At 31.7% G+C, this 16,392-nt stretch overlaps 1 protein-coding gene across 3 annotated transcripts; it reads right to left on the bottom strand.

Annotated features, from left to right (window-relative positions):
* Window positions 1-8,417: 8,417 nt before the first annotated feature.
* On the bottom strand, window positions 8,418-10,214 carry LOC118028053 (uncharacterized). Of its 3 annotated transcripts, none has more exons than XM_035031571.2 (2): window positions 9,991-10,214; window positions 8,418-9,607 (listed from the first exon to the last, which is right to left on the bottom strand). In XM_035031571.2, exon 2 carries the CDS (start codon window positions 9,538-9,540, stop codon window positions 8,599-8,601), a length of 942 nt encoding a protein of 313 aa, XP_034887462.1. In that variant the 5' UTR covers window positions 9,541-9,607; window positions 9,991-10,214; the 3' UTR covers window positions 8,418-8,598. The 3 variants fall into 3 exon arrangements, with proteins under 3 accessions (XP_034887462.1, XP_034887464.1, XP_034887463.1); XM_035031573.2 differs by having other exon boundaries at window positions 8,418-9,677; window positions 10,035-10,214; XM_035031572.2 differs by having other exon boundaries at window positions 8,418-9,674; window positions 10,035-10,214.
* Window positions 10,215-16,392: the final 6,178 nt, after the last annotated feature.

Genomic DNA, 16,392 nt, shown 5'->3' with positions numbered 1-16,392 from the left:
ATACAGCGTATAGGCTGTCTCAAGAAACCATATGATTTGGGAATGGCCAAATTATCGACTGAGTTTCAGTTAAAAATCTTATACTTTACTTGGATATTATTATAGAATAGGATTAAGAATATAATATTTAATCAAAAGTTTCTAACAAATTTTTTATTTTGCATATAGTTAGGGACAAGCCATGAAAGAATAATGGAGAGATATAATTTTTACTGTTTCATCTTTTTTTCACTGGTTTTCAAAAGTTGCTTCAAGCATAGGAAGGTTAGAATAGTTTTTCTACCCTTCCCGAAAAGCTAATGGGGCCTAAAGTTCACAAAAAGGAAAAACCAACGGGCCTAAAGACAAGTGTGTTATCTGTAAGAAACATTTGTATATTATAATTTGCAGTTTGCGGTGTGAGCAAAATTTTGGAACGTGGCAGATAAGAGGGCTGGAGAAGCTGTCTTTTTGTGCTGTGGGTTTTGGAATTGATAGAGGATGAGGTGGGATTGCGGGGCTGGCTGTCGCCGGTGGTGGTGTCGGCCATGATGTTTCGGTTGTTGATTCTGGCCGGAACTGCACTTGGATAGGGCGGACAAGGTGGCCAGGAGCTGATCTGTCCACATCGTTTTTGAATTTGAAAACAGGCTCTTAATCTTTCTTTTAAAAGGCCTGTTTGTTGGACTTTTATGGTATAGCCGGAGAGGCTGTGTTCTGCATCGTTAAGCTACAATATTTCTAGTCATACAAAATTTAAAATTCAAATCTTCCGTAAGATTTTTCCGCTCGAACAACTGATCGGTGAACAACACCATTGTGGGAGGAATTTTTCAAACTAGTTTAATCAAATACTTAATTATATTTTGAAAACATGCGAATTTCTCCTTCATGATAGCCTATTTAACGGAAATTATTGATCAGGATGAATTGACAACCATTTTAATGATTTTTTGTCGATTGGTAGGATTTTGAAACAAAATTGACTATTTGCCACAAATACAAGGAGAAAATCGGTGACTTCACAATATTATATATTCCAACATAATCAAAAAATTATTATCTACCAAAAACTTAAGTTATTAAATAAAGGTTTATGAATAATTTTATATTATTTTTTATTAAAAATTATTAAATAATTTTTTTTAAAACTTAAAACTATAAAATAGAAAAATGATATTGATGAAATTTAAACTCATTGTTTGATCATTTAACACTTTAATATTATGTAAAAAAAACTAATTTAATTTAAAAAGTAATAAAACTTTTATGAAATTTTTTAAAATGGTTTTATATTCCTATGTAACAAACACTAATGCTCTGTTTGTTTCAAGGAAAACGAATTCCTGGAATTCGTTTTCCTGACTTTCCCATGTTTGGGAACAAATGTTAAACAGTAAGTCAACGGAAACTTAATTCCGGTCAACGTAAAATCCTTACTTGAGAAAGGAAAGTGTTTTCCTTCGGTTAAAGAAAGGAAAACACTTTCCGCACGCCTGCCAGTGAATTTTAATTCACTACTACAGTATCATCGCATTTTAATTCACTGCTACAGTAGCAGCGAATTATAAATTCAATGCTACTGTAGCATTGAATTATAATTCGCTGCTACTGTAGCAGTGAATTAAAATGCAAAGAGTTGGTTTATTTTATTTAAGTATGGGTTTTTTTATTAAATCAAAGTTTAATTAACTCTTCAATTAAACTCTTGATTTTATTAATTAAAATAATCTAAAATTTAATTAAATCAATTCTCCAATTAAACTCTTGATTTAATTAATTAAACTAGTCAAGAGTTTAATTAAATTTTTAAACTTCCAATCATGTTGCCCTTAACCCAAATTTTAAATTCATCCTTCATTTATTTTATTTTTATTTTTCATCATTTTTTTTTTAAATAATAAAAATAAAAAGATCAAAATTGGGTTATGACAATTGTAAGTGATTAAATATTTTATATTAAATATTTTATATATATTAGATAAACTTGAAAAAAAAATTAATTCATTAATAAATTATTTTTCAGTTCATTTTCCATACACACAACCAAACACTGGAAAGTGTTTTCCAGTTCATTTTCCATAACACTACCAAACATCGGAAAATACTTTCCCGGAATTCACTTTCCAGGAATTCACTTTCCCCGGAATTCACTTTCCAAAAGGAAACCACTTTCCTGCAAACAAACGGAGCCTAAAGCTTTTTTATATATATATATAAGTTCCTCAGTCTTTTATACTACTAATCAATGCTTCATCTAAGTCTCAAACATGAAGAAATCCCGTGGAACATACATTTTATTTTGGTTTCTGATAGAATGTAATTAATCACTTCATTCAAGTAATTTAATTCATTTTTTTTTTTCTAGTAAAGGTGTTTTATAGCTTGATATAAAAAATTCAAGATTGTTAGTAGTTTGTTGTAACAGGTAATGTCTAGAAAGTCAAGGTGGCAATAATTAGTCTCTATAAAAGATCTTATGTGATGGATGTGGAAAGGACTATCTGATGCTTAAATTAATAATTTTATAAAAAGAAAAAATAAAACAACATTTTAAAAAAATTAAATTTTAAAAATATATAATACTAAAAGTGTTAAGAATGATGTTAATGCGTTTCACTCCCAATACCAAAGTTGTTGGACAACACTCCTAGCATGTTAGGCGTCCGGCAAATAGTGGGAAAAATTAATAGAGAACAATATGTATTTGAATTTTGTTTTTGTTTAATTATAATACTAACAAAACAAAATGTGATAATTTTGTTAATGAATAAGAATTCAAGTTGGTATGATTTACTCATTTTGTGAGAAATTATTCATATGAAGTTTTATCATACAAAAAATCATTTTTATTGATTTTTATTTATGTTTTAGTTAATTTCAATTCATTCATTTTGAAATTAATAAGGGAAAACTAAAATTAAGACAGGAAATCAAATTTTACACCATTTCCATTACCATTATTATTGTTATTTGAAATTAATAAGGGAGAATTAAAATTAAGCTTGGGCATGGTGCTCTAGTCCACAAGGATGCTGGGTGCACAACCAACACCAGCTGCATCAAGGATGTTTGGCGTGTAACTCCCAGCACCAAGGGCATTGGACAGCACACCCAACAATGGAAAAAATTAAGAGAGAACAATATTTGTTTGGATCATGATTTTCATTTAATTATAATACTAGCAATGAAAAATATGATAATTTTGTTGATGAATAAGAATTCAAGTTGATATAATTTACAGATTTTGTGGGAAACTATTCATATCAAGTTTTATCATATAAAAGACTCATTTTTATTTCATTTTTTGTTAATTTCATTTCATTTATTTTATTTGAGATATCTCATAAATCTCATAGAGAAAATTAGAATTTACGTTCAAGATTTTCATTACTATTATTATTATTGTTTGAAATTAATAAGGGAAAATGAAATTATAAGGCAAGTTATGGGAGTTAATTGATACGAACCAAACTTTTGAAATAAAATTTACACAACTCTTAAACTTCAGGCGGCAAATTAAAAATTACCCATTTATTTTATACAAACAAAGAAAGTCCAGCCAAGCCTCGTATATCGATTTCTATGTTTCTGCCTTTGGCCCTTTCTTTTAGCATCTACTAGATTTGTGGCCGACCATCTCTCGCCGTCTAGGTAAGATTTTTTTCAACTTAAAAAAAATACTAAGAAAAACAATTTGAGACCAAGTTATTAGTTGAATTGGTAATTTAAATATTATAATTAAAAAATATAACAATAATAAATAAACATAAAAAAATGATAATTAAAAAATGTAAAAGAATCATTCTAAGTCAACTCAAATTATAAAACAACTCAATGTTTAATGGTGAAATTTTAAAAAAAAAAAAAAAAAAAAACAACAACAAACCTAGTTAAATCGGATTAACTTCAAACTTTACGACCATTGATATAATATTGGGATAATCTCATAAAAAAATATAGAAAAAAAAGTTTGAAGACCACTTCCTCTAATAAATCAAATGAGAACATAAAACTCTACAGGAAAAATAAAAATAAAAAAAATAAAGCTCAATCTCTAACAAATAAAATGTTACATGATGAAAATTAAAAAAAAAAAACATAATTCAAAAAAGATCTAAAAAACTTGATTTGAACCCACCTAGGTCAAAATACAAAATCTTTAACCTAGTCGCGATACAACAAAATTCATTCGTTGGTATTTTCAAGAGAGTTGGAATAAATTTACTGTCTATGCCATAATCACCAACGGAATACTTCCACCGATGATTTACTAATGGGACTACAAACTAAATCTATCCGTCAATATATTTTAAAGAGTTTAAAAAGCATTACTACATATGCCACTATCACCGATAGGAATATACCGACAGAATATTTCCAACAGGAACTTTTTTTTTTAGGTACGCACTGTCCGTCTATAAAACCATCGTGTTTTTTCTTTTGCCGACAAAATTAGCAACAGGTGTTGGAATTATCGATGAATAGTATATCGATGAACAAAATCCATTGGTGAATTAGTCAGTAAAATTTTCACCGACAAAGTGTTAATCTCACATTGACGGAAAAATTTCATTGGTAAAACTATTAAATGTTGTAGTGTGAAAAACAAATTGAATAAAATTATGAAACTCAATTATCGAACAATTTAATGTTAAAGGATGGAAATGAAAAAAAAATTAATTTGAAAAAAACAATTGAAAGAAATATGAGTCAGCCCAAGTTAAACTGTAGATCTCGTAACCATGAAAATCATGAAATCCTTGAATTGAGATCAATAAAAAAACTTAATTCTCAATCAATTTATATTCTTAAGAATGAGATCATGAAAAAAATATATATAAATTCAAAACACTTGCCAAAGTAAAAGATATAGCAATAAAAAGAATTGAAATCAAATTTGATAGGAAAAAAATCATTAAGGATGAAATTATATAAAAAAATGATCAGGATAAACAAATAGAAAGAAATGAAAAAAAAAAAATACTAAGATCAATTTTTAATAAATTAAATGTTGAACAATAAAATTGAAACGATTCAATTTAAGAAAATAGGATCCAAAAAAAGTCAATCCTTGTTAACCTTTGAAACCAGTGACTTTGGTAATAAATCCAGGACTAACTTGGGTTAGTTTGATTAAAAGAATAAAGATAAAATCTGAAAGATTAAAAAAATAAAAAGGAGATGAAAAATGAAATGTTTTTGTAATTTAATGGCTTATTCAAAAAAATAACAATAAAAAAGACAATGACCAAATGTGAAAAGGAAAATAAATTGCAGGAGTTAGTTTGATTTTTCCAAATGGTTGATGTGAAATTTGAGGTGTGGAAAGATATAAAAAAAAAAAAAAAAAAAAAAAAAAAAAACATTAATCAGTGTCAAAACCAATACATGTTAGGGGTACACGCCACCTCGAAAATAGTGTTTGGTGGGCAGACAAACTTGCTCTTGCTACTCAAATGGTAAGGGGGGTTGTTGATATGCTGGGGATGTGTATAACACGTGCTCATAACCTTCTTTAATTATATTTAACAAATATAATTTACAATAATAACTTTGGGTATCCTATAAATTTACGATAAAATAAATGTAAAATGACAAAAAAAAAAAAGTCCTTGAATAAGAGTTATATTGGTTTTATCTTTAAGGATATAAAAACAATTATATTATTCTAAAAGATTAAAAAAATAAAAATATCTCTAAATAGTAGGCATTATATTATTTTATTATAGAGTTAAATTAGTAATTTGATTATAAAATACAAAATTACCAATCTAACTCCATATAATTTGTAAAATAATTTGTGTATGGTGTAAAGACCATCTTACCTCTAATGTCTAGCTCAAAGACTTTTTTGTTCAAGAATAATTTTGTAATTATACTATTCATTATTAATGAATAGTATTTCAAGTCTTGAGCACACTAATTTAATTTCGTTTCGTGAAGAGATTTAGTTTTTTGTTTATTTAAGTATTGATTTATGTTCTGGTGTAAACCACCCAAGGTTTTTGGCCTTTTGGGCAAGCTCATATTGCCACCTGTGTGTTTTGCTCAGTCCATCAGTTCAGACCTTGTATAACTGACTTGATCAATTGAACACCTTTTTTTTTTTTTACTACGGTTAATTGAATCCGATTTGAACCAGTCTTAAACTGACCTTAATTAATCCTTAAACTAAGCTGAGGCTGGCTTGTTTGGGTTCAAGTAGAGCCCATATAAAAAAATAATATATATATATATATATAAAGCCCAATATGTGAGATGGAAGTTGCGTGCTGGACTCAGATTGATTGCAATTAGTAAAAAACATAAGATTCAATAAGCCAAATTGCTAACAAAGGGTTAAATCGCGTAGGATCTCGCAGGGACGTGATTATGTTTTTAACCTAGGTTTTTTTTTTAGTTTTAATGTTGAAAAGTGTAGTAATAATTATTTTTTAAAATATTTTTTATTTAAAAATAAATTAAAATATTATTTTTTATTTTTTAAAAAATATTTTAATGTTAGCACATTGAAATAATTTAAAAACATAAAAAATTAATTTAAAACAAAAAATTTAAAAATTTAAATTATTTTAAAAACATTTTTAAAATACAAAAACAAATATTACAATATTTTCCTCCCCTGAGCAGGCCCGCCCCTGTTATGGTAGGTTTCGGCTTAGCAATTTACAAACAAAGTTGACCTCTGTTTGTTCCCCCGCTCTACGTGTCATTTTCCCCTCTTCTTTTTGAAACAACTAATTTTTTTCATTTATTTTGAAAAGCGACAATGAGAATTACTTGACTATCTTTTGCCCTTTTGAGTGTACCAATGTGCATATGCGTGTGTAATTTTAAGCAACAGCCTTCAGAATATATCTGATAGGCCAAAAATAATCAATGGGGGTGTGTTGAAGAGATGACAAAACGTTACAACACATCTATATAATAAGACTATTTTCTCAAACAAATAAGATAAGACCGGCAAGTGGGAACTTGCAAAGAGAGAAAATAGAGACAAAAATAATAAAGAAAAGAAGCCAGGAACCATAACTTATTTGATGTTCTTAATAGAACGGGTCCTCAAAGGACCACTAGCGGGTTTGGTCATGTTGCGATCTCTATCTTCATCTGCACAAGTAAAGCTCGACCTGCCATTTTTCCAATTTAAATTCTGGACGTTGGAGCTCTCTAACCTCCATGGGGTCTCTACGAATTCAAAATTTTAAAATCTTCTTGCTGAGGATGGAGAAGGATTTGTCATTTGATGCCTCTTTCTAGAGGCAACTTTTGGTCGAATCGCGTGATAACAATGACATTTCTTGTTGTTTAGGTAAAAGCTAGTAGCCCTTCCTTAACTTCCTCTCTACTTTGTCACTTTTCGTTGAAGACTTGTCTAAAGGAAAATTTTAATGGCTTCCTTTAAGAGCATGTCTTGTTTTCTATGCCCTTAAAAAGATTGGTAATTACCTGCAAGACACGCATGATTTTGTTGGCACTAAGCCTCCTACCATCATCATCATAATAATAATAATCATCATCTTTCTTATTTGCTAAAGCATCCTTATGTTTCCTTCGTTAAGTTTTGTGCTTGATTACCCAGCATTTATTATCATGTCTCCTTTTCACTTTCTTGAAACCAGGAGCTTGATAGAGGGAGCCTGGAAAGGGAGAGGAAAAAACTAGGAAGAGAGGATAAAAATTCCGAATGCTTTTCTCCAACGAAGAAAAGCATAAAAGAAGTTACAAAGGACATTCCCAAGCCTAAAAAAAAAAAAAAAAAAGAGGCCGGAAAGAAGAAAAGGTTGATGAACAGTAAGGTTTTTACTCAACTTTCAACCACTCTTGCCTTCAAAACCCGAGCTTCCAACACAATGTCTAACAGCAATTAGCTGGACACCATTGTGTGTTTTGACGCGTAAGATTGTGCATTTTACTTTCTTTCATACTTGACGAAATGTAGAAAATGTATCGTTTTGTTTGAATTTTTTACGCAAAAGACGCCTAAGAAGTTTAGCATATTCACATTGATCTTCAATCTTTATGTCACACGTTCAAGTCATTATGAAAATCAGTAATCCATTTTTCTTTTCAATGGGTAGCTCAGTGGAGGGAAAAAAAACCTTGTTTTAACTCTAATTTCCGGCCTAAACAACACTTGCGGGAACTTAAACCAATTTTACCAACTAAGCTAATTCGTAAGCCATGTGCAAAGCTTGAAAGTGGGCGTGAAAAGAGTGGTGATTAGAGCACCGTCTTGAAGAAAGAATCACGGTGCCCTTTTGATCATGAGAATTAGTGGCCTAATCCGCCGTATTAATGATTACTACTTTAATCAGTAAGCTTAGATGACTGGAGACAAACAATGACAGAAAACAGATTACCCCACAAGACCGCCACTTGACTTAACTGAACTCTTAACAGAAGTTAGCAGAAGTTGTCAGTTTGCCTTGGAATACTCAAGGTTCCATGCCTAACAAATATGTTGCAGGCTGGCAGTGACAATTTGTGGACAATCCAAATGAAATATGAACACAAAAAATATTAGGACACAGATATGCACTTTGAAAAGAAAACTGGCGAGTACTAAAAAAACAATAACTAAGCCTCATTTCATGTCAATTTAAAGAAATTAAATCAATGCATAACGGGCATCTTGTCTGGGGGTCTGAATGCTGTAGGGGAAGAAGCCAGTGGGAGTACCTGAGAAGAGCTTGAATGATTCCGTGGTAGATGATATACAAGCTCACTTTCTTTGTTCTTGTCAGCATTAAAGCCTAAAAAAGACCCCCCTCTCTCTTCGGTTATCATGGTTGAATCGGGTCCTTTAATCTCTGATAAATCTTGAACAGGAACACAGTTCTTAGATGCCCTTCTTTCAGCCTCTTCTATTAACCTTCTGAACAGTTTTTCCTCTGCGTCCCTCAAGAACTTGAACTTTGGAGGCGGGGAAGATCTCAACCTGCTAAGCTCTGCTTCCACGGATGATTCAAAGAGTGGATTGAATCCATGGTGATGATAAGAATCAAAAACATTGAAAGGAGGGGATTTAAGACGTGGAGAAGCCAAAGGAGTATGGAATGATGGGGTGTCAATAGCCACCATAATATCACTCAAGCTTCTTGTCCTTGATCCTTCTCTGCTCCTACCACCTCTAGTCTTCCCATCATCTGACTCCAAATCCTCCTTTGTTTCCTCTTTTATGGTGAAGAGAAATCTCGGTGGACCACAGAGATTGTGCAGCCTCATGATCTCAGATTCCACACTTTCTTCACCGAGTGTTTTTATAAGCAAATCTTTGCTTGTGCCTAGTTCCAGGTCTGGTTCTTGGCGAGGGCCTTCTGGCTCTCTCACACCATCTCGAGTAATGTTGCTTCTGAAAGAGGAGGCTTTCTTCCAGCAAATAAGATGAAAGAACTCCTTGGCATAGCTGCTGCTATAATCATCCTCTTCTTCAACTTTTCTGTTGGTGACTCTTTTCTTCCACCATAGCAAGTAGAATAGCTCTGCAACAAGTGCTAAAAGAAAGCAACCGAAGACCAGGCTCAAACCAAGACCTAACCCACTGAAAGATACCATCTTGGTCTGCAAATTCACATATCCCGAGCAGCTGATCTTTGTTGAATTTTGCTCAAGTTTTTCTCAGCTGATATTCAATGTAAAATATCAGAACATCAAATAAATGTAAATCCTTTCCTATTCCATCAGCAGAGCTACTTTGTGGTTAAGGAATTCACAAAGAACCAAAACCAAGATGGAGCCAATAAAACAAAGGAAAGATCCACAACTACATTCGTTGGAAAACACCCCAAAAAAAGTACTTGAAAGTAAAAAGAAAATTCCCGGAAACTACCAAATTAGTGAAATACAATCTCCTTTGATGAACTGTTACGTTCTCAAATCAGAAGCCAAGGCCTGAGAGTTCTACTCATGGACTAAAACAAGAACTACAGGTATCTTCTCTAAAACACATTCTACAAAGGAATCCAGTGAGTCAATTGTGGAAATTCAGGGCAGAGAAAGACTTACCTTGCAAGTACAATAACTAATAACAAACCCAAAACAAAGGATACGAGAAAACATTAGTAGGATTGATGGTATGGGCAAATGTTGTAAAATGTGTGTGGGATTTATTTGGAGAGGCAAACCACCAGGGCTGCGGAAGCTTGTCCCATTTATTCAGGCATAAGATAAAGTGCAGCCATCAAACATAGACAGCAGTCAGGTAAGGGAGATGGAACGGAGGAAAGTGAATAAAAATATCAGAGTATATATAATTCTTTAGTTCCTATAATCTGAAACTATTTGTAACTTAGCCCTTCTTGTATTCTTGTTGCATATAAAACCTTTAATATACAACTCATAAACTAGTATATATTTATCAAAACATTTGTTAGTTTTTTCTCTAAATCCCATATAAATTATTATAAAATTTAAGCTCCTGTGTAAAAATCAAGAAGGTGGGGGTTTGGAGAACAATTCCAAATATTTTTACAACATAACAATCAACAAGAGTCATGGGAAGGGATTAAGTGGTAGAATTCAAAAAAAAAAAAAAAATAGAGTCCAGGATTATGTTATAGATATTTAAAGAATAAGGACCGGGTTGTAATAACTTTAAAAAATGAAAGACTAAAGAATAATTTACTCATAGTTCGGTGATAGAGCTATTGATATTATATTAACAATTATTTTTTATAGTATTTTTTATTTTAAAAATATATAGAAATAATAATTTTTTATTTTATTTTTAATATTAACACGATTGAAAATATTAAAAAAATAATTTAAAATAAAAAATAATATTTTTTCAAAATTGCTAAAACAAAAGAGCTCTCAGTCAGCCAACCAAGAAGATACACGTACCCTAACTGGATTGGAAGATGCTGCCAAAGAAAACACTCGTCGACCATGTACTTCTTAGCTGGGTGTCACTTAATTAAGGTAATAATCAAAGCTTAATCCAGCTTTTAGACAAAGTTTATTGGACATCCATCCGATAAACAAATGGGAGAAACAAACACGTCTACAGTATCACAATCGAGTCCGTGAACTTTAATCTCTATTAGATAAGTATTGTCAAACTTAAAATTTAAAAATATAATAAATGAAGTACATGTCTTTTGTCTGTGTTATTGCAAATTCAATCTCAGCCCTTTAACTTATTGAGGATTATATATGTTATCTCTTGTATACAAGTCGGTAACAAAGTATACAGTCAACTGTCAGTGAGTGCATTAATGGCCAGCACGTTGAAATTCTCATTCCGTCTATAATTCCGTTAAAAACAATAAAACCATTAATTGATATCAACACCTTGAAACCCGGAAGCTGATAGATTATGTTATATATATATATATATAAACAGTAAATTTACTTATTTAGGATTTAAATCGGAATACAAATGCTAAAAAATTGAATATTGTGATGGTTAAATTTATTATGAAAGGTTGAATTGTGATGAGATTGGAAAGGAAAGGGTGGCTTTTTGTTATAGAAAACATACCCAAGAGAAAAGTAGAAATAAAGGAAGATTGAGTGTCGGATTATAAATTAAATATTATTAATAGATTAAGTGAAGAAATTATTTTGATAGTAACTCCATCAATAATTTTGTTGGTAGAAATGTCACATTATTGTACAATTTATCTTTTTAAATTCTACTATAATACCTTTTATAATGTCGTCGGTATAATATATCGATAAAAGTTTTTCGTCGGTATATTCACAGATGAATTTTATTATCGGGTTAATTTCATTGATAACATCATCTATAAAACTTACACATCATCAAACTGTTTGGCTTTTTTTATTCTTTCTTTTCACATCGTGATTCTCTCGATGTGTACCGTGGAAATATTCATGTCGGCAGGAGCAGAGACAGGGGGTGGCAAGGAGGGGCTGGGGCCCCTACAAGAAAATTGTTTTTCCAGCCCTTCCTTGATAATTTATATGATTTTAACTAAAATAATAATACAACTGAAATCTTGCCTCCCTTAATTTTATATTTTGGCTCCGCCCTTGCATGTCGGTGTTTACTAATGGATTTAGCAATAGAAAATTTAGTCGGTAAATATCATCCCAATATGCTGACAAAAAAATTTCATCAGTATTTCTATCTGTATTTGTTAATTTTCTAGTATTGATATTAGTAGTTAATAAAACATATAACTAATTAAACTCTAAGCATACATCATGGTGTCTATGAAGAACGAGAATTCTTGGTTCATATAGCAAGATGGAAAAGAAACGAATAAGAACTCAAACTTCGTGATCATAGATGGAAAAACTTTTAGAGAAGCTGAAAGACACTTGGAAGGCTTTACCGGAATGGAGAAATTAGTAAACTGAAAGACAAAAAAATCTTATCGTTGCTAAAATGAGAGCTTGAGAAAAATTATGTTGCAAGCATAAGTTGAAGAACATGAAAACTCAACATAGAAGGATGCTTATTTGAAATTGAAAGTCAAGGAAAAACTTCATCTAATTATAGTTACAATGAAGAAGAAATGACAATATTAAATGAAGATGAAATGAGGACAGGAAAGGTCAAATTCAAAGTAATTTGAAAAAATAATTCACTTTTAAGTTAATTATTTGAATTAAATGATAAAAATAAAACAATAGAGATTCGAGTTATTCCTATTTTCATAATAGATGACATCCATTCAATTTAGATTTAACATATGGTTATTAGCGAATATATATATAACAAATCTAAATCCATTTACTATAATTAATCAACTCCTGGCATGGATCTCATACTAGATCTCATGAATTTGTAGAAATTCAAGAACACATCTATGGCTTAATTTACTCCAATGAGCAGAATGCGGATGGTGTAATTTGGAAACTCAACTCAGAATAGCAATTTACTTTCATCAACGCTCAGGGAGTGATGGGGAAGGTTTTTGGGAAAAAAGTTGTTTTTTTCAGTTTATAATTTTTTATTTTTTCTAGAATAATTTTTTATTTTATTTTTTTGTTTAATCTTAGTAGTGTTTTCTACTTTTTTTCTATATAAAGGGTTCTAATAATTTTTTTGACAGTGAGATTTGAATAAATAAAAATTAAATATTTTGAGTGTCTTCCTATAGCTATGGTATTGATATTTTTGGTATTTGAAGGTTTTAATTTGTTAAAAACCCCCATCATTCTTTACTTTTATCTGCGTTAGTTTATATCAAAGCCTGAAATTTTTTATGGTTTTTTGTTGTGTATTGTTTAATCACTATGATTGGGGGGTTGTACATGATGTGTATCAAAGCCCAATTAATTCTTGGTGATTAGTTATTATCTATTTTTATTGAAATTTTTTGTGGTAAAATTCATGAGAGGACAACTCATATAAAAGTGTTAAAGAACTTAGGCTAAGTTGACGTGTATATAAAAAGATATTCATTATAGTTTCTGACTGAGATCTAAACTCGAAAACATGTTCTTTCCAACATGAGAAGCAACTAGGACCAAAAGAAATATAGATGTTAAGGGTCTATTTGTCTTGTATAAAATATTTTAGATGTAACATATTTTTTAATGATTGACATGTTTGACTTGAAAAATATTTTTTTATAAAATATTTTACATGTAAAATACTTTTCAATGGTAGTGGCGAAATGGTTGTGATGAAAAATGAAATAGTGGTGATGAGGTGATCATAATGAAAGTGAAAAAAAGATGGTGGTGGGATAATGGTAATGACAGAGGTATTGTTAATAAGGTGATCATTATAGTGATAAGATTGTCATTTGTGGTGGTAAAAATAAAAAGTGATAGAGAAAAAGAAGATGATAGTTAAAATAGTTTGAAGATATTGTAAATATATTATTATTTGTAAAATATTTTACAAAACTTTATGAGCTAAAATATTTTTTTTGTAAATGAACTAAGTTTGAAGATTGATTATAAAATATTTTATTATTAATTATTTTTTTAATAAAATATTTTATAAAAAAAATTAAAAAAATATTTTGGAAACAAATATGAGAAAAATTTAAAAATATTTTCTTGAAAAATATTTATGTAAAACAAACAAACCTTAAAAGCTCAAAATATCTGTCAACGGGGGCAAATTTTTACACTGGAAATAAAAAGGATAGGGGCCATCAATGCAATATTACTTGGAGATGCATGAAAAGATTAAAATATATATAAAAGGACTCAATTGGGAAGTTCAAGGACGTTGAATGGGTCAATCGCCCCCTTCTCCTGTTCTCCATGACAGAGCTTCGCCCTTCAATATAGTTGATAGGTCCACAAGCCAATGGAGCTCCTTTTCGTTCCCAGATACAGGTTCACCGCCTGACGTCATTCTAAACAAGCTGTCCTTCAAAGACAGACAAATTAGCAGAGGAACAATCATTGTTCCTTATCGTCTTCTTTGTAAGCAAGCCAACGAAAGTAGAAATCACACTTTCTTTGATTGCCATTTTGTCAAGGAAAAATGGATTGATGTGCTATCTACAAGCACGTTGGAGGATGTGATCAAGAGTTTTGGTGGGCTTAACAAAAGCGACTGGATAGTTCTTTCATTTCAGGTGGTGTGCCCTGCCTTCATTTTTCTTGGATGGAACAAAAATGCTGTACTGTATAATAATCAGCGGTGTTCTCCAAGCAGTATCGTCTTGTCTGTCAGAAATAAATTTCATTATTTTCCTTTGCGCAAGGTTGCTATTAGACAGCTTCTTCTGCTCTAGATTGGCTATCGTGAGGGTCTATTTTGATTCAAGATTGCTTTGAATCTTGTGTTTCAGTTATGCAGCTGGGAATAGCTCCTGTTTTTTTATCCCCTGAACTAATTCATCAATGGAAAAAAAATCCCGATCATCTAGTCTTTTCTCATCACAAGTTTCTAAATGAATTCTCTAAGAACCCGATTTAACCAAGTGACATCCAATGTGTCGAGAAAAAGAAATGGTTGAAAGGGTTTTGTACTTTGAATTTCTTTTTTACTATGAGGATATATACTGCAATTTCATGGCAACTTGATGAGAACAGAAACTGCAACAGCAGCAGATGAAATTGGGCAACCATCTTCTACCTTTTTACTCTATATTCTTTCTACACCAAACTTTCTGTATATAGTTGCTGTATATGGTATGGACTCGGGTTCAAGGAAGAATTTGATTAATCTGGTAAGTGCATCAGGGAACAATTTGGATGAGTTACCCACTCTGCAAAAAAAATGCTTCTGGCATTTTCCATAGCAGCAGCAAGGACGAGTCCCTCCTTGCGCAAACCATAACAAACATTTTGAAGAATGATCTTCCCAAGTCGAGGCTCTATGCCCAATTTAACTAAGTTGTGCCCATCGCCAATGAGTCCAAAAGCATCATGTTTGCAGACAACAGCACCTAACTAAACAAGGATCCTGATGTTGTTGATTGCGTCCGCACTGGGAGCATCATCAATAAAATCAAACCCTAGCACATTCTTAATACCTGAGGCAGGGATCCTCAAAACTGCAATGTCAAGGAGAACTTTACAAATTTCAGGTTCCTAATGCAAATCCATTAACTGATAATCAGAATCCGAGTACTGCCGGTAACACTTCTCAGGTGCTGTTCTACCACCATGGCCAGCTCGTTGGTTAGAGTATAACTTTGGCTGACCTTGGAAACTCTGAGTGCATTCATACCTGAAGAAGATTCAAACCAGTCATGTTTAACCAATTCAGAATCAACCACGTACTTGACACCTGGAATTGTTAAGGATGTTTCTGCTAGATTTGTAGCAAAAACAAGTTCTCTCTTTCCTGGGTAGTTTTGGAAAACACGGCTTTGCTCTTCATGGGAAAGCTTGCCATGTAATGGGAGCGCAATTGCAGAGGTGGACTGATACTTTTCACATGCTCACTCTACTTCTGCCTGCGAATTCAAAAATTAAGCAACTACTGCCCCATCCTCCTCTACCGCATGAATTTCCATTCCCATCTCAATAACATCAGAAACATATAGAGCTGCAATACTGGAGCTTGGCAAGGAGTCAAGGGACTCTCTGGATACAGCAGGAGCACATTTGATTTCAATAGGAAAGCTTCTCCCCAACACTTGAAATGTTCCACAACCAAAGAAATACGTAAATGATTTGCTCGCATCAACTGTTACAGACCATGAGTCAGGCCTTTGCTGGAGAACTATTTTAGAAAGCCCAATAGAAGATCAGTATTCAAGCTTCTTTCATGAGCCTCATCTAAAATGATGCATGAAACTCCAAACAATTTTTTTTATCTTTCATGAGGTTTTGCAGTAGACAGTGATCAGTCATTTATATTACCTTCAAACAAAACTCCTGGGCAAATGAATAAGATGGACAACAGACAATTGAATTATCTTTATAGCATCCATTGCATTCCTCACTTTTCCCCAGGGATATTGAATCGATTTTACGGGGTTGAGTGCACAAAATTGAACTGCTCGATGCAACTCCCGA

This window comes from Populus alba, chromosome 1 (assembly GCF_005239225.2).
Source record: "Populus alba chromosome 1, ASM523922v2, whole genome shotgun sequence".
NCBI classification, from domain to species: Eukaryota; Viridiplantae; Streptophyta; class Magnoliopsida; order Malpighiales; family Salicaceae; genus Populus; species Populus alba.
This window is presented reverse-complemented; position numbering and strand designations above follow the sequence as displayed.